The sequence below is a fragment of the Phalacrocorax carbo genome, unplaced genomic scaffold, assembly GCF_963921805.1.
Source record: "Phalacrocorax carbo unplaced genomic scaffold, bPhaCar2.1 SCAFFOLD_38, whole genome shotgun sequence".
Lineage (NCBI taxonomy): Eukaryota > Metazoa > Chordata > Aves > Suliformes > Phalacrocoracidae > Phalacrocorax > Phalacrocorax carbo.
In genome coordinates, this window is record NW_026990518.1 from 461 (window position 1) to 19,941 (window position 19,481).

A 19,481-nucleotide genomic window follows, 5' to 3' on the forward strand; every position below is an offset into this window, starting at 1 on the left:
GATAAGGGCTATATTTAGCCCCCCCTTATCAGCTCCGGAGCCGCCGGCCCCATATAGGGGCAGATCTGGGTCGGGGGGGACCGGGTCCCGCCCCTCCGCACCCCCCCCCCCACCCCGCCCCCATCCCTCCCCCCCCGTGTCCCCCCCCCCCTCCCCCGGCACCGCTCCTGTCTTCCAGCGCCGGGACCAGCAGCATGGCCGAGGAGTGAGTGGGGGGGGCCGGGGGGGAGGGGGTCGGGGGGGGGGGGTCGGGGATGCCCGGATGCCTTGTCTGTGGGGAACTGGGGGGGGTGGGGGAGGGGGGTGGTCCTGTGCTCAGCGGGGTCGGGGGTCTCTGACCCCTCTCCCCTCCCCCCCCAGGGAGGACGTGCTGGTAGGTCACTCCCCGCCCCCACCCGCGCTGGGGCGCCCTGCCGGTGCCCCCTCCCCCGCTGACCCCCCCCACCGATGCAGCGCCCCTTGGAGGAGGAGGAGGAGGGGCCGGGGACCCCCACGCCCCCCCCGCAGCCGCCCCCCCTACGCCGCAAGTCCTCGGCCAACTACCGGGCGTACGCCGTGGAGCCCCACGCCAAGGTGGGGACCTCGGGGGGGGAACACGGGGTGGGGGGCGCACAGAGGGCTGGGGGGGGGGGGGGCACCCGCCCCTCCCCATGACCCTCGCCTCCCCCCGCAGCGGAAACCCAAGATCTCGGCGTCCCGAAAGCTCCAGCTGAAGGTGAAGAGGGGGGTGGGGGGGTGGCTCCCCTGTCTTGGGGGGAGGAGGGGGGTGTCCCGGTCGCCGGGTCCCCCTGACCCCCCCCCCGTGTCCCCCCCCAGACGCTGCTGCTGCAGAGGGCGAAGCGGGAGCTGGAGCGGGAGGAGCAGGAGCGGGCGGGGGAGAAGCAGCGGCACCTGGGGGAGCTGTGCCCCCCCCTCGCGCTCGAGGGGCTCGACCTCCCCCAGCTCCAGGTGGGGCGGGGGGGGCTGCCCCGGCTGGGGACACGCACATGGGGGGGGCACACGGGGCGGGGGGGGGTAACCAAGGGGTTGGGGGGGGGGGGGGGGCGCATGGGGAGCCTGGGGTCACAGGGGTGGGGGGCTCGGGGGGGCAGCGGGGCTTTGGGGGGACATTTGGGTCCCGGGGGATGGGGGTGTGTGTCTGGGGAGGGTCCCAGTTGTAGGTGCCCCCCCCAGGAGCTGTGCCGGGAGCTGCACGCCCGCGTGGGGCGCGTGGACGAGGAGCGCTATGACATGGGCACCCGCGTCAGCAAGAACGTGGCCGAGGTGGGGACCCCTCCCCAACGCGCCCCTCCCCCAGTGTCCCCCTGTGGTGTCCCCTGTCCAAGGGCGCGTGGCCCTGCGACCCCCCCCGCGTGTGTCCCCCCCATGACCCCCACGTGCGACCCCCCCCCCATGTCCCCCCACGTGTGTCCCCCCCCGCGACCCCCGCGTGCGACCCCCCGTGACCCCCACGTGCGACCCCCCCGTGTGTCCCCCCATGTCCCCCTGCGTGTGTCCCCCCTCATGACCCCCACGTGTGTCCCCCCCGCGCCCCCTGCGTGCGACCCCCCCGTGATCCCCCCGCGTGCGCGCGCAGGCGGAGGAGCTGCGGCAGCGTGTGGCCCTGCGTGTGTCCCCCCCCATGACCCCCACGTGCGACCCCCCCATGTCCCCCCACGTGTGTCCCCCCCCCGTGACCCCCGCGTGCGACCCCCCCGCGCCCCCCCGCGTGCGACCCCCCGTGACCCCCCGCGTGCGACCCCCCGTGACCCCCCGCGTGTGTCCCCCCCCCGTGACCCCCCCCGCGTGTGTCCCCCCCCATGACCCCCCCCGCGTGCGACCCCCGTGACCCCCCACGTGCGCGCGCAGGCGGAGGAGCTGCGGCAGCGCGTGGCCCTGCGTCCCCCCCCGCCCCCCCCCGCGTGTGTCCCCCCCATGACCCCCCCGCGTGCGACCCCCCGTGACCCCCCGCGTGCGACCCCCCGTGACCCCCCGCGTGTGTCCCCCCCCATGACCCCCCCACGTGTGTCCCCCCCCGTGACCCCCCGCGTGCGACCCCCCGTGACCCCCCGTGTGTGTCCCCCCATGACCCCCCCGCGTGCGACCCCCCGCGACCCCCGCGTGCGACCCCCCGTGACCCCCCGTGTGGTGTCCCCCCATGACCCCCCCACGTGTGTCCCCCCCCGTGACCCCCCACGTGCGCGCAGGCGGAGGAGCTGCGGCGGCGCGTGGCCGGCGGCCGGTTCGTGCGGCCGGCCCTGCGGCGCGTGCGGCTCTCGGCCGACGCCCATGATGGCGGCGCTGCTGGGCTCCAAGCACCGGGTGGGCACCGACCTGCGGGCGGGGCTGCGGCAAGTGCGCAAGGACGACGCCGAGAAGGTGGGGCGGGGGGCACACGGAGGCGTGGGGGGCACGGGCGTGGCTAGCCGCCATGGGCGTGGCTAACCTCCATGGGCGTGGCTAGCGCCATGGGCGTGGCCGGGAGGAAGGGGTGGGGCGGCGGGGCAGGGCCATGGCAGGGCGTGACCCTGGGGTGAAGGGCGTGGCTGTGGGTTGAGAGGGTGTGTCCCGGGCGGTAGTGGGCGTGTCTTTAATGGAGTGGGCTTCTCCTGGGAGGGATGGGTGTGTCCCAGTCCGGTGGGCGTGGCCTGCGTCGAGAGGCGTGGCCTGCACCGAGGGGGCGTGTCCCGGGGTGGGTGTGTCCCAGGTGGGGCAGACCTGACCTGGGCTGAGGGGCGTGTCCTGAGTTGAGGGGTGTGTCTTGAGTGACGTGGGAGCGGGCTGCGTGGAGGGGGCGTGTCCCGGGGCGGGGTGGGCGTGTCCGTGACGCGGTGGGCGGGGCAGGAGAGCCGGGAGGTCGGGGACTGGCGGAAGAACGTGGACGCGCTGAGCGGGATGGAGGGGCGCAAAGAAGAAGTTCGAAGCCCCAGGGGGGGGCCCCGGCCTGAGGGTGAGACATGGGGAGGGGCATCCCCCAACCCCCTCCCCTCCCCGATTGGGGACCCCCAACACCCCCATTGGGGAACCCCCCCACTCCCCCCAGCTCAGCCCCCTCTTCATCTCCTGCAGGCGGAGCCAGCCCGGGACCCCCCGAGGGACCCCCGGCACCATCATCACCGTCACCATCATCATCGTCACCATCACGGCTTCCAGCACCCTGATTCCACCACCCACCCCACCCCCCACCCCACCACACCCACCCCCCCCACGTGACACCCCCCCCCCCAATAAATCCCCCCAGCATTAAGCACTGAGTGGGTGTCACTGTGTGTCCCACCCCCAGGACCCCCCCCTTCACCACCACCCCCCCCACCAAGAGCCGGAGCCGCCCAGTTCGTTCCAACTCATTTATTAACGACCCCCGCCCCCATCTGACCTTGGTTGACCTTTAACCATTCACTTTCGGGGGGGTCCCAGGTGGGGGGGAGGTACCCATAAGGCTTTGCAAGTGCGTGTTTCCCAGCATCCTTTGCAAACACCCCCACCCCACCACCCCCCCCGGGCATTGATCGGGATTTTCCCACAATGCCTTGGGCGGGGGGGGGGGAGGGGTGACCCAGACGCCCTTGGGGCGGGGCTGGGGGGTCCCCAGAAGGCACTGTGGGGTGGGGGTGGGGGGGGGCATACCCAGAAGCCTTTGCAGCTGGGCCCCCCTCCCCCCCCCATATGTGTGGGGCTGCAGCTCAGAGTATTGCACTTGGGGGGTGGGGGTGGGGGGTCTGGGGGGTGGGGCAGGGGAAAAGGCAGGGACACACCCCCCACCCCCCCCCGAAAGCAGGTGCTGGAGTGTTGGGGTGGGGGCAGGGACCCCTTCCATCCCACTGCCCCCCCCACCCCCCCCGAGGAGTATTTGGCATTGGGGGGAAATATCAGGGGGGCTGGAGTGTTTGGGGGGGGGAGCAGATTCCCCCTGTGGGGAGGGGGAGCTGCAGGAGGAGGCATCTGCCCCCCCCCATATTTGGTGTGTTGGGAGGGGGGATTTGCCCCCCCCCGGGGTATTCTGGGGGAGGGGCAGAGCCCCCCCGGGTGTCCAGCGCCGCGGTGGGGGGGGCTCGGCCCCGGTCGGGGGGGTCACAGGGGTTGGGCCCACTCGCTAGGGATGCGGCCGTACTGGGGTGAGGGGGGGGGGTTATGGGGGGGGTTGTTTGACACACACCCCCCGCCCCCCAGACACCCCCCCCCCCTCCCCGTGTCCCACCTGGATGTCGCTCAGGGCCTGCAGGAACCGCTGCGCCAGCTCGGGGCCGTGCTCCATCGTGGGGACGGGGTGCCACTGGGGGGGCGGGGGGGCATGGGGGGGACAGACCCCCACAAGACCCTCCCAAGACCCTCCCCCGGGCCCCCAACCCCCCCCCCGACCCCCTCTTCCCCCCCCCCCCAGAGGTGCACACACCACGCAGGGTTGGGGGTCCCCACGCCCCCAGCCCCCCCCAGAGCCCCCCGTACCTTGTCCCCATAGAGGATGCCCCCCACGGGACACACCACACAGGGTTGGGGGTCCCCACGCCCCCCAGCCCCCCCGAGCCCCCCGTACCTTGTCCCCATAGAGGATGCCCCCCACGGGACACACCACGCAGGGTTGGGGGTCCCCCACGCCCCCCCGAGCCCCCCGTACCTTGTCCCCATAGAGGATGCCCCCCACGGGACACACCACGCAGGGTTGGGGGTCCCCACGCCCCCCCGAGCCCCCCGTACCTTGTCCCCATAGAGGATGCCCCCACGGGACACACCACGCAGGCCGTCCCCGACCCGAACATCTCCCGCAGGCGCCCCTGGGCCAGCGCCCCCAGGACGGACCCCATGGGGGAGGGGTCCCTCGCGCACCTCAAACTCCCCCTGTAGGGGGCAGGGGGTGTCAGCGGGGGTGTGTGTGGGGGGGGGGGTGGGCTGGGCTCTGAGACCCCTCCCCACCGCCCCTGGCATTGGGGTGGGGGGGTCATGGGGGCACCCCTGTCCCCCCTGCATGCCCGTCCCCACTGTGGGGTCAGCGTCCCCATGCCCCTGCCCCCCAAGCCCCTAGCCGCCCCCCCTTGTCCCTCCCCTTATCCCCCCACCCCCATGTCCCCCCATACCCCCTTTACCCCCCCTGTACACCCCATAATCCCCGTGTCCCCCTGTGCTCCGTGTCTCCCCCCCTCCGTGTCCCCCAGGTATCCCCCACCCTGTAACCCCCATACCCCGTGTCCCACCATGTAACGCCCCATACACCCTGTACCCCCCCGTGTCCCCCCATAGCCCATGTCCCCCATATCCCCCTGTACCCCCCCATATCCTCATGTCCCCCCCATACCCCGTGTCCCACCATGTAACGCCCCATACACCCTGTACCCCCCCCGTGTCCCCCCATAGCCCATGTCCCCCCATAACCCCCATGTCCCCCATATCCCCCTGTACCCCCCCATATCCTCATGTCCCCCACCATACCCCGTGTCCCACCATGTCCTCCCATACACCCCGAACCCCCTGTGTCCCCCATATCCCATGTACCCCCATACCCCCGTGTCCCCCCCGTACCCCCACATCCCCCCGTACCCCCGTATCCCCCCCCGTACCCCCATGTGCCCCCATACCCCCGTGTCCCCCCCGTACCCCCGTGTCCCGCCCCGTACCCCCATGTGCCCCCATACCCCCGTGTCCCCCCCGTACCCCGTGTCCCCCCCGTACCCCCATGTGCCCCCATACCCCCGTGTCCCCCCGTACCCCCACATCCCCCCGTACCCCCACATCCCCCCGTACCCCCGTGTCCCCCCCCCGTACCCCCATGTGCCCCCATACCCCCGTGTCCCCCCCCGTACCCCCGTGTCCCGCCCCGTACCCCCATGTGCCCCCATACCCCCGTGTCCCCCCGTACCCCCACATCCCCCCGTACCCCCGTGTCCCCCCCCGTACCCCCGTGTGCCCCCATACCCCCGTGTCCCCCCGTACCCCCACATCCCCCCGTACCCCCACATCCCCCCGTACCCACTCCCCGCGCCAGCTCCAGCAGGCTCTGCCGCGTCACCCCGGGCAGGATCAGCCCGTCCAGGGGGGGGGTCACCAGCTCCAGCTCTGGAGTGGGGGGATGGGTGTGTGATGGGGGTGGGGGGGTGGCCCCCGCCTCCCCCCGCCCCCCGCGCCCCCCCCGCGCCCCCCCGTACCCCCGTCCTCGCGGTGCCAGAAGACGAAGAGGTTCATGGTGCCGACCTCGGTGAGGAGGCGCTGGGGGCCGTGCAGCCACAGCACCTGCTGGCACCCGCGCGCCTGCGCCGCCCGCTGCAGCGCGATGGTGGGGCCGTAGTTCCTGGGGGGCACCGGGGGCACGCGGGCAGCCGGGACCCCCCCGCCCGCCCACCGCGGCCCCCGAGGGCCAGCGGCCACCACGATGCCTGGGCCCCCCAAGCACCCATGGGGCCCCCTAAATGCCCGGACCCCCCCAAGCACACATGGGGCCGTCTAAATGCCTGAGGCCCCCCAAGCACCCATGGGGCCCCCTAAATCCCTGAGGCCCCCCAAGCACCCATGGGGGCCCCCTAAATTCCTGAGGCCCCCCCAAGCACCCATGGGACCCCCTAAATGCCCGGACCCCCCCCAAGCACCCATGGGGCCCCCTAAATGCCTGAGGCCCCCCCCAAGCACCCATGGGACCCCCTAAATGCCCGGACCCCCCCAAGCACCCATGGGGCCCCCTAAATTCCTGAGGCCCCCCAAGCACCCATGGGACCCCCTAAATGCCTGGACCCCCCCAAGCACCCATGGGGCCCCCTAAATGCCTGAGGCCCCCCCCAAGCACCCATGGGGCCGTCTAAATCCCTGAGGCCCCCCAAGCACCCATGGGACCCCCTAAATGCCCGGACCCCCCCAAGCACCCATGGGGCCCCCTAAATTCCTGAGGCCCCCCAAGCACCCATGGGTCCCACCCCTCTAAATGCCTTGGGCCCCCCAGACACCCATGGGGCCCCCCTCTAAATGCCTGGACCCCCCCATACACCCACGGGGCCCCCCACAAATGCCTGGACCCCCCCAGACACCCACGGGGCTCCCTAAATTCCTGAGGCCCCCCAAGCGGGGCCGTCTAAATGCCTGGGCCCCCCCCAAATGCCTGGACCCCCCCCGAGCACCCATGGGGCCCCCTAAATTCCTGAGGCCCCCCAAGCACGCATGGGTTTCCCCCAAAATGCCTGGGGCCCCCCCAAACACCTGGGACCCCCCCCAAACACCAATGTCCCCCTCCAAATGCCTGAGGAGCTCCCAACACCTGGGACCCACCCAAGCACCCATGGAGCCCCCCAAATGCCTAGGGCCCCCTCAAACACCAGGGACCCCCCCCAAACACCCATGTATGTACCCCACAAATGCCTGGGACCCCCCCCAAACACCCGGGTCCCCCAAAACACCAATGCCTCCCCCCCTCCAATGCCTGAGACCCCCCCCCAGGGGCCCACTCACCCCCCCAGCTTGCAGTGGCCGGCGCCCCCGGGCCAGGCGCGGACGTGGGAGGGGTCGGCCAGGAGCCCCACGGGGCTGAAGTGCCCCCCCGGGAAGTAGGGTCCCACCGGGCAGAGGATGACGAAGAGCAGCGCCCGCCCGGGGGGGGCCACCCCCAGCGAGGGCTGACGCGGGGGGGGTCAGCGACCTCATCGCAACCCCTCCGCCCCAGCACCCCAAAGCTCCCCTGGGAACCCCAGCATCCCCCCCCTGCAGGACCCTGGAGCTCCCCCAGGAGCCCCCCGACCCCAGGGGACCTCCCCAGAGATCCCCACCACCCCCAACCCCCCCAGGACCCTGTGATCCCAGAGAGACCCCTCCCATAACCCCTCCAGGGACCCCCGCAGGGCACCCGATAACCCCCTCAGAGACACCCCCGTGACCCTGAAATCCCACAGCAACCCCCCCATAACCCCCACAGGGCCCCCCCAAGGACAGAGCTAGGACCCCCATGAACCCCCAGGGTACCCCACAATCCCCTAAGAGCACCCATAACCCCCCCCCCCAGAACCTCCATAACCCCCCCCAGCAACCCCACAACTCCCCCAGGACCCCCACACCGTGCCCAGGACCCCTAAACCTCCCCCCCCCAGGACCCCTGTATCCTCCCCAGACTCCTATAACCCCCCCAAGACCCCCACGAACCCCCAGCTCTCTCACAATGCCCCCAAGACCGTGTAAACCCGCCCCCCACCAAGACCCCCACAACCCCTCTCAGGACACCCCATAACACCCCCAGGACGCCCCATAACGCCCCGCAGGGCACGTGCGACGCCCCCCAGGGACGCTGCCCCCCGGGACCCCGCATCCCGCCGGCCCCCCGAGCCCCCCACCTCGGTGCCGATGAAGGTGGGGCGGATGTAGAGGCTGGCGTGCTCCGAGCGGGGCACCCACTCCTGCTCCAGCCGCACCAGCGCACGGATGCACTCCAGCAGCTCCGCCCCGTCGAAGGCCTGCCGAGCCCGCGCGTCACCCCGAGCGGGGACCCCCGCCCCAGGGACCCCCCGCCCTTGGGGACCCCCTGCCCCGAGGTACCCCCCACCTCCCCCAGGGGACCCCCCGCCCCCCGCCCTTGGGGACCCCCTGCCCCGAGGTACCCCCCACCTCCCCCAGGGGACCCCTGCCCCCACGCACCGGCAGGCAGACCCTCTCGGCTGAGCGCCCCATTCGCTCCATGTTCAGTTCGGGGCGAAAAAGCCGGATTTTGTCGTCAGCACCTCGGAATGCCTTCATGCCTTCGAAGAGCTGGAGGGGGGAGTCAGAGGTCATGGGGGTCAGAGGTCATGGGGAGGTCAGAGGTCCCAGGGGGGTGTCAGGGGTCCTGGGGATTCCCAGAGTGTCCCAGGGGGATGCAGGGGGTCCCACGGGGGTGTCAGAGGGGTCCTGGGGCGCCCCAGAGTGTCCCAAGGGGGACGCAGGGTGTCCCAGGAGCGTGTCAGAGGTCACAGGGGGGTGTCAGGGGTCCTGGGGGTTCCCAGAGTGTCCCAGGGGGACGCAGGGGGTCCCAGGGGGGTCCTGAGGTGTCCCAGAGTGTCCCAAGGGGGTGCAGGGGGTCCCAGAGGGGTCCTAGGGGGTCCCAGAGTGTCCCAAGGGGGATGCAGGGGGTCCCGGGAGCGTGTCAGAGGTCACAGCGGGGTGTCAGGGTTCCTGGGGGGTGTCAGGGCGGTCCTGGGGGGTCCCAGGGGTGCCGGGGGGGTTGTCAGAGGTCACAGGGTGGTGTCAGGGGGGTCCCGGAGGTCGCGGGGGGGTCCTGGGGGGCCCCGGGGGTGCCGACCCCGCTGACCTCGACGGCGTAGTGCAGGGCGGAGGCGGCGGGGTGCAGGCGCAGCTCCTGGAAGGGGCAGATGCGGGGGGCGCCCCCAGCCCGAGCCCTGCGCCCACTCCACCGTCAGCATGTGGTCGGTGAAGACGCGCCCGAAGAGCAGGTCCCGCGGCTCCGGCTTGGCCTTGGGGCTGCGGCTCCGCTCCACCTCCAGCTCCGCGGCCTGCGGACCCCGGGGGGGGCTCAGCGGGGCGGGGGGGGGCGCTCGGGGGCTCCCCCCCCCCCGCCCCGGGGGGCTCGGGCGGCCGGCTCACCCTGAAGACGCTGTTGTAGCTTCGCCGGGGTCCCAGCAGGGTCACCAGGAGCTGGCGGGGGGGGGGGGATGGGGGGGGTCAGAGGGGACCCGGGCGTCCGGGACCCCCCCCAGCCCACCCAGTTTGTCCCAGTCCCGGAGCAGTAACGGGGGAGGGCGTGGCAGGGGAGGGGCCCCAGATGCCCCGGTCCCCGCCCCCCCACCAGCCCCCGACCCTGGACTTTGCCCCCCACGGCCGCCATCGGGAGCAGAGCAGGGGAGCCACCGGACGCCTGCGGAGAGACGGGGGGCTGGGGGCACTGGGAGGGCACTGGGAGGACTGGAAAAGGCTGCAGGAGGGCCTGGGGGGCACTGGGGGGATTGGGGGGCACCAGGAGGGCACTGGGAGGGCACTGGGAGGACTGGAAAAGGCGGCAGTAGGGCCTGGGGGCACTGGGGGGGCACTGGAAGGACTGGGAAAAGCTGCAGGAGGGCACTGGGAGGACTGGGAAAGGCTGCAGTAGGGCCTGGGGGCAGTGGGAGGACTGGGAGGACACTGGGAGGGCAGTGGGAGGGCACTAGGAGGACTGGAAAAGTCTGCACTAGGGCCTGGGGGGCACTGGGAGGGCACTGGGAGGACTGGAAATGGCTGCAGTAGGGCCTGGGGGCACTGGGAGGGCAGTGGGAGGGCAGTGGGAGGACTGGAAAAGGCTGCAGTGGGGCCTGGGGGGCACTGGGAGGGCAGTGGGAGGGCACTGGGAGGCCACTGGGAGGACTGGAAAAGGCGGGCAGTAGGGCCTGGGGGGCACTGGGGGGGGCACTGGGGGGGGCACTGGGGGGACTGGAAAGACTTCAGTAGGGCCTGGGGGGCACTGGGAGGATTGGGAGGGCACCAGGACGACTTGGGGGGGTAATGGGAGGGCACTGGGACGGCACTGGGAGGACTGGGATGAGTTTCAGGAGGGCCTGGGGGGCACTGGGAGGACCTGGGGGGGGCTCCAGGAGGGCCGAGGGGGGCAGTGGTAAGATGGGGAAAGGTTCCAGTAGGGTCTGGGGGTCACTGGGAGGACTGGGATGAGTTTCAGGGGGACCTGGAAGTGACTGGGATTGGGACTGGAGGGGCATGGGAAGGACTGGGATGGGCTCCAGTAGATCCCTGGGGGGGCACCGGGAGGACTGGGACTGGGACCAGGAGGGCCTGGAGGGCACTGGGAGGACAGGGAGGGCACTGGGAGGAGTGGGAGGGGCCCCAGAAGGGTCTGGGGGGGCACTGGGAGGACTGGGATGAGATTCAGGAGGACCTGGAGGTGACTGGGAGGACTGGGGGGGTACTGGGAGGACAGGGAGGGCACTGGGAGGAGTGGGATGGGCTCAAGTAGATCCCTGGGGGGGCACCGGGAGGACTGGGACTGGGACCAGGAGGGCCTGGAGGGCACTGGGAGGACAGGGAGGGCACTGGGAGGAGTGGGAGGGGCCCCAGGAGGGTCGGGGGGGGCACTGGGAGGACTGGGATGAGATTCAGGAGGACCTGGAGGTGACTGGGAGGGCACTGGGAGGACTGGGATAAGCTCCAGGAGGGCCTGGGGGGGTACTGGGAGGACTGGGGTGGCTCCAGTGTAGCCTGGGGGGCACTAGAAGGACTGGGATGGGCTCCAGTAAGGCTTGGGGGTACTGGGGGAACTGGGAGGGGCTCCAGGAGGGCCTGGGGGCACTGGGAGGACTGGGATGAGCTTCAGGAGGGCCTGGAGGTGATGGAGAGGGCTGGGGGGGCACAGGGAGGGCTGGGGGGGTCTCCAGTAAGGCCTGGGGGGACCGGGGTGGGGCTCCGGTGGGGCTAGGGGAGCACTGGGAGGGGCTCCGGGAGGGCCTGGGGGGCACTGGGGGGGGCAGTGGGGGGCCCGGGGGGCAGCGCCCCGGAAGCAGTTCCCGCCCCCCGGAAGCGCCCCCCACTCACCGCTCCGCCGCCCCGGCACCGGGACCGCAGCGCCGCCGCCATCGCTCCACCGCCCCGCCCCGCCCCCGCCGGCGGCCAATGGGGGCGCGCGGAGCCACCCCTCCCCCGCCGCCCGCCAATGGCAGCCGCCCTCGCCCGGCGATCGGCCGCGCCCCCCCCCCGCCGCGCCTCCGCGGCCAATGGCGACGGCCCCCGCCGGCCCGCCCCACGAGGCCACGCCCCCGAGCCGGGAGGGGGAGGAGCGAGGCGGTGGGCGGGGCCGGGACGCCTCCCCGCCCTCGTTGCCGGGCGACGCGCGGCCCCGCCCTGTGACGTCATCGCCATCCTTCCACACCAATAAAACCCGTTTTGCCGCTTTTGCCTTGGTGCGAGGCCCCGCCCCCTCATTTGCATTCCGACCCCGCCCCCTCCTGGCAAAATGTCCCACAAAGCCCTGCGGCGGGGCGGGGCCTGGCACGTGCGTGGGCGGGGCCGCTGCCCCCTCGATGATTGACAGCTCCCGGTCAGCACGTTCCCACCCCTGCCCCCAGACAGAGGGGTCGTGGGGTCAGAGGTCAGGTCATCCTCCACCCCTCCCCCCCCACCCAGCGCTCCCACCCCTGCCGTGCCCTTTCACCTCTGGCCCCACCCAACCGCCGCCCTTCGCCCCGCCCGCGTCTCTGCGTGGGGGGATGGGCGGGGGCCTCCCACGGGTGGGGGAGGGGCAGGCGGGGCTCCATCACCCCCCGGCGCCGCACCCTGGCGGGAGCAGACACGGAGCCGATGACGACGCGGCCACAGCCTTGCCCGGGCGCGGGGGACCCTCCCCGCGGGGGGACCCCCCATGGGGACCCTCACCCCGGGGCCGCGGGCGTCGCCCCGCCCGGCCCCACCCGCTGGGGCATCTGCTCAGCCGGGCACATCTGCCACGACTTCATGGTGGCCTTGAAGACCCTCCCCCCTGAGGAGCACGTGGTGCGCGGGGGTCCCCTGGGGGGAGGGGCGGGGGGGTGCCCTATGGGGGATGGGCGGGGCAGGATGTCCCCTGGGGGAGGGGCGGGGTCCGAGGGGAGGGAGGGCTGGGGGTTTCCTGGGCACCTGGGTACCCTGGCGGGGAGTGCTGGGGGTCCCCGTCGGGGGAGAGACAGGGGCTTCCCGGGGGGGGGGGGGATGATGTCCCCTGGGGGAGGGGCGGTGGTCGCAAGGGGAGGGAGGGTGTCTTCCTGGACACCTGGGGGGGGGAGGAGGCACAGGGTCCCAGGGGGCAGGGGTTCCAGGGTCCCCTTGTGCGGGGGAGGGGGTCCCGAGGCTGGGGTCCCCCCGGGGGGGGGAAGGGGTCCCGAGGCCAAGCCCCCCTGACTCCGACCCTCCCCCAGGCGGTGGCCGTGGCCGCCCGGGACCTGTCCCGGGCCGAGGCCTTCGCGCGGCGCCACGGGCTGCCCCGGGCCTACGGCTCCTACCGGGAGCTGGCGGAGGACCCCGACGTGGGTGAGGGGGCTGGGGGGAGGGGCGGGGCGGGGGAAGGGCTGAGCAAGGATGTAGGGGTACCCGGGGGGAGGGGCTGACCCAGACCCCGGGGTGTCCTCCCCCCCCAGAGGGGGTGTACGTGGGCACGGTGTGGGGGTGGGGGGGTGGGGGAGGGTCTGACCCCCCTCCCCCCAGAGGTGGTGTACGTGGGCACGGTGGGGGGGTGGGGGGGTGGGGGAGGGTCTGACCCCCCTCCCCCCAGAGGTGGTGTACGTGGGCACGGTGTGTGGGGGGGTGGGGGAGGGTCTGACCCCCCTCCCCCCAGAGGTGGTGTACGTGGGCACGGTGTGTGGGGGGGTGGGGGAGGGTCTGACCCCCCTCCCCCCAGAGGTGGTGTACGTGGGCACGGTGTGTGGGGTGGTGGGGGGGTGGGGGAGGGTCTGACCCCCCTCCCCCCAGAGGTGGTGTACGTGGGCACGGTGGGGGTGGGGGGGTGGGGGAGGGTCTGACCCCCCTCCCCCCAGAGGTGGTGTACGTGGGCACGGTGGGGGTGGGGGGGTGGGGGAGGGTCTGACCCCCCTCCCCCCAGAGGGGGTGTACGTGGGCACGGTGTGTGTGGGGGTGGGGGAGGGTCTGACCCCCCTCCCCCCAGAGGTGGTGTACGTGGGCACGGTGGGGGTGGGGGGGGTGGGGGAGGGTCTGACCCCCCTCCCCCCAGAGGTGGTGTACCTGGGCACGGTGTGTGGGGGGGTGGGGGAGGGTCTGACCCCCCTCCCCCCAGAGGGGGTGTACGTGGGCACGGTGTGTGGGGGGGTGGGGGAGGGTCTGACCCCCCTCCCCCCAGAGGTGGTGTACGTGGGCACGGTGTGTGGGGTGGTGGGGGGGTGGGGGAGGGTCTGACCCCCCTCCCCCCAGAGGTGGTGTACGTGGGCACGGTGTGTGGGGGGGTGGGGGAGGGTCTGACCCCCCTCCCCCCAGAGGTGGTGTACGTGGGCACGGTGTGTGGGGGGGGTGGGGGAGGGTCTGACCCCCCTCCCCCCAGAGGTGGTGTACGTGGGCACGGTGTGTGGGGTGGTGGGGGGGTGGGGGAGGGTCTGACCCCCCTCCCCCCAGAGGTGGTGTACGTGGGCACGGTGGGGGGTGGGGGGGGTGGGGGGAGGGTCTGACCCCCCTCCCCCCAGAGGTGGTGTACGTGGGCACCGTGAACCCCCAGCACCTCCCGGCCGCGCGGCTCTTCCTGGGCGCCGCCAAGGCCGTGCTGCTGGAGAAGCCCATGGCCGTCAGCGCCCACCAGGTCCGCGAGCTCGTGGCGGCCGCCCGCGCCCAGGGGGTCTTCCTGATGGAGGTGGGGTCCCCAGCGCCCCCCAACCCCGCTGCCAGTGCTCCCAGCGCCCCCCGCCCCATTCCCAGTGCTCCCAGCAATGCCCAACCCTGCTCCCAGCACCCCCCCATCCTGCTCCCAGTACTCCCTGCCCCGCTCCCAGTGCCCCCCCCGACATCCCACTCCCCCATTCCCAGTACCCCCTGACACCCCGCTCCCCCATTCCCAGTGCCCCCCCACGACATCCCGCTCCCCCATTCCCAGTGCCCCCAGTGCCCCCCCGACACCCCGCTCCCCCATTCCCAGTGCCCCCCCCGACACCCCACTCCCCCATTCCCAGTGCCCCCAGACATCCCACTCCCCCATTCCCAGTGCCCCCCCGACACCCCGCTCCCCCATTCCCAGTACCCCCTGACACCCCGCTCCCCCATTCCCAGTGCCCCCCCACGACATCCCGCTCCCCCATTCCCAGTGCCCCCCCGACACCCCGCTCCCCCATTCCCAGTGCCCCCCCGACACCCCGCTCCCCCATTCCCAGTGCCCCCAGTGCCCCCTGACACCCCACTCCCCCATTCCCAGTGCCCCCAGTACCCCCCGACACCCCGCTCCCCCATTCCCAGTGCCCCCTGACACCCCGCTCCCCCATTCCCAGTGCCCCCAGTACCCCCCGACACCCCGCTCCCCCATTCCCAGTGCCCCCAGTACCCCCTGACACCCCGCTCCCCCATTCCCAGTGCCCCCCCGACACCCCGCTCCCCCATTCCGTGCCCCCCAGTGCCCCCAGTGCCCCATAACACCCCGCTCCCCCATTCCCAGTGCCCCCCGTACCCCCCAGTGCCCCCCCCTCCGACATCCCACTCCCCCCAGGGCTTCTGGACCCGCTTCTTCCCGGCCTGGCGGCGGCTGCAGGCGCTGGTGGCGGGGGGGGCGCTGGGGGAGCCCCGCCTGCTGCTGGGGTCCCTGGCCTTCCCCATGGGGGACCAGGAGCGGCTGCGGGAGCCCGCCCTGGCCGGGGGGGCCCTGCTCGACCTGGGGGGGGTACGGGCTGCAGATGGCCACCGCCCTGCTGGGGGGGGCCCCGCGCTGCCTCACGGCCCGCGGCTGCCTGCACCCCTCGGGTAAGGGGGGGGGGACACACACTGGGGGGCAGGGATGGGGGTCCGGGGGGGTGCAGGAGGGGGAAAACACTGGGGGCAGGAGAGGGGGTCCAGGTTGGACACTGAGGGGAGGGAGCTGGGGGTAATGGGGGGGACACTAGGGGCGATGGGGAGCTGGGCGGGGGGACACACCGGGGGGGGGGGAAGGGATGGGGGTCCAGGGGGGACACTGGGGGGGGGGGGAGGGGGCAAGGGATGGGGAGCTACGGGGGAACACTGGGGGGAGAGGGAAAGGGATGTGCATCCGGGGGGACCTGGGGGGGGATGGAGAAGGGGGTCTCAGGGGTCAGAGAAGGGTGACAATGGAGGGAAAGGGGGGTACACTGGGGAGGAGCTATGGGGGTACGGGGGGGGCAAGGCGGGGCAAGAAGGGGGGGAGTGGGGTGTATGTGTGGGGAGGATGGAGGAAATTGGGTACAGCGGGGGTCACTGGGGAGATGGGGGGCAACACAAGGGGGCTGGGGGGTATCCCCCCCCGCAGGGGCCACCGAGTCCCTGAGGGGGTTTGGGGGGTCCCCCTGGCACAGGCGTGGACGAGACGGTGACGATGACGCTGGAGTACGAGGGGAACCGCCAGGCCGTGCTGAGCTGCTCCATGGCGGCCGAGCTGCCGGGGGGGGCCGCGCTGGGGGGGCCCCTGGGCTGGGCCGAGGTGGGCACGGGGCCCTGGGGACCCCCTCAATGGGGGGATCCCTGGGGACCCCCGGGAATGGGAGGGCAGAGGGGGAAATCCCTGGGGACTCTGGAGAATGGGGGGCGGGGGGGATGTTATGGGGCTCAAAAACCTGCATCCCCCAGTGAGGGGGATCCGGGGGGGACACACACCATGGAGGGGGGGACACACACCATGGAGGGGGGGACACACACCATGGAGGGGGGGACACACACCATGGAGGGGGACACACACCATGGAGGGGGGGACACACACCATGGAGGGGGGACACACACCATGGAGGGGGGGACACACACCATGGAGGGGGACACACACACCATGGAGGGGGACACACACACCATGGAGGGGGGGGTCCCAGACAGAGGACCCCGTGGGAGGTGGGAGTCACAGGGGGCAGACTGTAGGGGCGGGGGGGGAAAGCCTGGACACCCAAGGCACCTGGGGGGGTGAGGAGGGGGGAACATGGGGTCCTGGCTCCCCCAGAGCCAAGCACCCCAATGGGGGGGGTGTTCCAGACACCTGGACCCCAACTTGGGGGGCACAGAGGTGGGATCGTGTGCCCCCCTCCAGGCCCTTGACATGCCCCCCCTCACCCCCCCCAGTTCCCCCCCAGCCACATGAACTGCCCGACGGAGCTGGTGGTGGGGGGGCGGCGGGAAGTGTTCCCCCTGCCCCCCCCCCTCACAGCCCCTCAACTTCCCCCACGGCACCGGCCTGCGCTACGAGGCCCAGCATGTCCGCGAGTGCCTGCTGCAGGGTGAGGGGGGGTCCCAGGACCCCTGCGTCCCCACGGGGGGGGACCCCTGCACCCCTGACAACCTTCTGACCCTCCCCCCTCCCCAGGTCTGACCGAGAGCCCTGTGATGCCGCTGGCCGAGAGCGAGCTCATCGCCCGGCTGCTGGACGAGGCGCGGCGGCAGGTGGGGGCTGCGGGGCCCGAGGAGGGGGCTGCGGGCACCCCCTGCCCCACAGCATGAGTCCCCACCCCACGGCGCAAGCCCTCAGCCTCATGGCACGATCCCCCACACCTCTAAAGTCACAATAAAGAGCTAAACCCCCCAAAACCTGTGTTTTCCTTGTCCTCTCCAAGCCCACAGCAGTCGCCCCAGTACAGACCAGCCCGCCCCAGTACGGACCAGCCCCACCAGTACAGAGCAGCCGCCAGACCCCTTTATTCAGAGCAGCAGCCCGTGCTGGCGCAACACGGCTGTGAACGGCTCCGTCTTCTTCTCCACGTTGCGCTCGGCCCGGCGCCGCAAGCTCTGAAATTGGGGGGAGGGGGGTGTTAAGGGGGGCCCAGCACCCCCGGGGAGGGGCGTGCAGCTGGGGAACCCCCCAGCGCTCCCGTTACGGGGAGACCCCCTCCCTGGGCAGCGCCAAGCCCACTGTGGCGTCTTCCGGGACACCCACGCAAGTGGAGATTTCAAGCTGTGCCCCCCACCCACTGTATTTTGGGGCCTCCCCCCCCATTTTTTGGGATCCTCCTGCCACTTTCTAGCATCTCCCCCCCAGTTTTTTGGGGTCCCCCCCTCACCATCAGCTTCTTCTTCTTGTTGTATCGCAGCTTCGCCTTCTCCTTCCGCTTCTCCTCCAGCGCTGCCGTCACCGCCTGGTACTTCCAGCCCACCTCGTGCGCCAGCCGGCCCAGGAAGGCGAACTGGGGGGCACGGGGGGAGTCAGGGAGGGACCCTGATACCCGGGAGGGGACTCCAGCGCTGGGGGAGCCCCCCCCGACCCCCACCACTCCTTACCTTGCGGGTGGGCTTCAGACGGATGATCTTGAGAGCAGCCGGGACCACCATGCGCTTGCGCTGTGGGACGGAGAATCAGGAGGGGGGACGGATTTGGGGGGCAGGAGGGGATTGCAGGGGCAGATCTGGGGGGGGTTTGGGGGCCCCCAGTGTCTCAGTGTTAAAGTTTCTCTCAAGGACCATCGAACAATGTAGGTAAAAGTGCATCATTGACACGGGGGTGAATTTAGGGGGTCCCATAGGGCTGAAGAGGGGATCCTGGGAGGATCTGGGGGTGCTACAGGACTGGGGTAGCAGTCCTGGGGGGGTTCCACAGGGCTAGAGAAGACTCCCTCGGGGGATTGAGGGGTTCCACAGGGATCTGGGGGTGTCATGGGGATGGGGAGGGTCCCTGGTGGGATTTAGGGGTCCCACGGGGACTTGGGGGTCCTAGAAGGGATTTGGGGGGGCCCTCACCTTGTCATAGGGTGGGGGGATGCCATCAAACACCTTCAGCCTCTCCAGCGCTGCTTGCCCCCGCTTCGTCTTGTGTGGCAGCATCCCTGGGGGGGGGCAGGGGGTCAGGAGGCTCCAGGGGGGGCCCCCGGGTTTTGGGGGGTTGGGGGGGGTCCCACACTCACCTCTCACCGTCCGCCAGAAGATGCGGCTGGGGGCGCGGAAGTGGTAGGGCCCCCGCGATGGGTTGGTGTTCATCCGCTTCCGCAGGAAGGCCAGGAACTTCACTGGGGGACAGCGGGAGCGTCACCCCTGGCCGGGGGGACACCACGGGGCACCCGGTGGCCGCCCCCGCCCCACGCCGGGCTCCCGGTACCCCCTGGTGGCCGCCCCCCCCCCCCCCACCCCACTCACGTTTGTTGCGGTAGAAGTTGCCGGAGATGTTGATGCCCTCGCAGCGGACCACGACCACGCGGCGGCCTAGGGACAGACGGACACGGGGCGGGACATGGGACACACGGACACGTGGGGGGGGAACAGACACGACAGACGGGCACGGCTCAGCGGCGGCGGCCGGGCCCACGCGTGCCCACCCCCCCACCCCCGCGCTCAGTTGGTAGTGCATGTGGGCGGCTCTCAGGGTCGTGAGACTCAACAGCCGAAGGAGCTCATCACGGCGCGGGGGGGGGGGGGCCGGGGGCTCCCGGGGAGGAGGGGGGGGCCGGGGGCTCCCGGGGGGGGTCCCGCACTCACCCAGCAGCACCTGCTTGGCCACGATCGCCGCCAGCCGCCCCAGGAGGTGCCCGCGGCCATCGATCACCAGAACCTGCGGCACCGGGAGAGGCGGGGGGGGGGGTGTGGTGTCACCGGGGGTCCCACGGGCCCCGGGGCCTGCTCGGAGGCCCCACGTGGAGGCCGTGCCCGCACCTCCCGCAGCCCCCCGCGCCTCTCGCGGGGCTCCCCCCGCCGCGGGAGGCCCCGCCGCCCCCTCGGGGTGCCCCAAGCCCCCCCCCCCGATCCCCCGATCCCCCGGTTCCCCCCTCCCGGTGCCCCCGGCCCGCACCCGCGGCTCCGCCATCGCCGCCGCCCGCTCAGGAAAGAGGCCCCGCCCCGCGCGCGCCGCGGGGTCGCCCCTTCCGGCGCGGGGCTCGGCGCAGGGGCGGAAGTGACGCCGAGAGCCGGGCGGAAGGTGGGCAGTGCGACGCCGCGCTGGGAGCCGCCATCATGGGCGGAGCCACCGCCCCTCC

The 19,481-nt window shown here is 72.5% G+C and overlaps 4 protein-coding genes and 2 non-coding genes across 6 annotated transcripts; 2 read left to right on the top strand and 4 right to left on the bottom strand.

Annotated features, from left to right (window-relative positions):
- The first annotated feature begins 246 nt into the window (after positions 1-246).
- LOC135311401 (troponin I, cardiac muscle-like) lies at positions 247-3,170 on the top strand. The gene is given in 9 exon segments (XM_064440539.1): positions 247-373; positions 454-573; positions 674-715; positions 817-948; positions 1,174-1,263; positions 2,187-2,267; positions 2,269-2,358; positions 2,824-2,929; positions 3,049-3,170. Coding segments are annotated over 9 exon segments (864 nt in total). The 5' UTR covers positions 247-262; the 3' UTR covers positions 3,141-3,170.
- A 781-nt stretch (positions 3,171-3,951) lies between these two features.
- On the bottom strand, positions 3,952-11,797 carry LOC135311400 (branched-chain-amino-acid aminotransferase, cytosolic-like). Its single transcript, XM_064440538.1, is given in 14 exon segments — positions 3,952-4,089; positions 4,178-4,252; positions 4,514-4,594; positions 4,656-4,815; positions 4,891-4,895; positions 5,945-6,027; positions 6,117-6,259; positions 7,405-7,568; positions 8,277-8,396; positions 8,578-8,688; positions 9,227-9,295; positions 9,297-9,428; positions 9,520-9,570; positions 11,452-11,797. Coding segments are annotated over 14 exon segments (1,557 nt in total). The 5' UTR covers positions 11,776-11,797; the 3' UTR covers positions 3,952-4,050.
- Positions 11,798-11,829: 32 nt separating this feature from the next.
- DHDH (dihydrodiol dehydrogenase) lies at positions 11,830-17,106 on the top strand. Its single transcript, XM_064440536.1, is given in 9 exon segments — positions 11,830-12,405; positions 12,807-12,918; positions 14,079-14,242; positions 15,086-15,250; positions 15,252-15,336; positions 15,903-16,027; positions 16,651-16,719; positions 16,721-16,805; positions 16,892-17,106. Coding segments are annotated over 9 exon segments (1,131 nt in total). The 5' UTR covers positions 11,830-12,213; the 3' UTR covers positions 17,026-17,106.
- A 90-nt stretch (positions 17,107-17,196) lies between these two features.
- RPL13A (ribosomal protein L13a) lies at positions 17,197-19,393 on the bottom strand. Its single transcript, XM_064440535.1, has 8 exons — positions 19,298-19,393; positions 18,988-19,060; positions 18,649-18,714; positions 18,420-18,521; positions 18,256-18,341; positions 17,800-17,859; positions 17,583-17,705; positions 17,197-17,310 (listed from the first exon to the last, which is right to left on the bottom strand). Exons 1-8 carry the CDS (start codon positions 19,310-19,312, stop codon positions 17,224-17,226), a joined length of 612 nt encoding a protein of 203 aa, XP_064296605.1. The 5' UTR covers positions 19,313-19,393; the 3' UTR covers positions 17,197-17,223.
- On the bottom strand, positions 17,947-18,017 carry LOC135311403 (small nucleolar RNA SNORD34). The gene has a single exon (XR_010371047.1). It is a non-coding gene; the product is annotated as a small nucleolar RNA SNORD34 (small nucleolar RNA).
- On the bottom strand, positions 18,838-18,916 carry LOC135311402 (small nucleolar RNA Z195/SNORD33/SNORD32 family). The gene has a single exon (XR_010371046.1). It is a non-coding gene; the product is annotated as a small nucleolar RNA Z195/SNORD33/SNORD32 family (small nucleolar RNA).
- Positions 19,394-19,481: the final 88 nt, after the last annotated feature.

Excerpts from the sequence above, each read along its gene's own strand:
- RPL13A (XM_064440535.1), bottom strand. Across the intron at positions 18,715-18,987 it reads GGCCAAGCAGGTGCTGCTGG|GCCGCCGCGTGGTCGTGGTC; the intron begins GTGAGTGCGGGA and ends GTCTGTCCCTAG. Across the intron at positions 17,706-17,799 it reads GTCTGAAGCCCACCCGCAAG|TTCGCCTTCCTGGGCCGGCT; the intron begins GTAAGGAGTGGT and ends CGTGCCCCCCAG.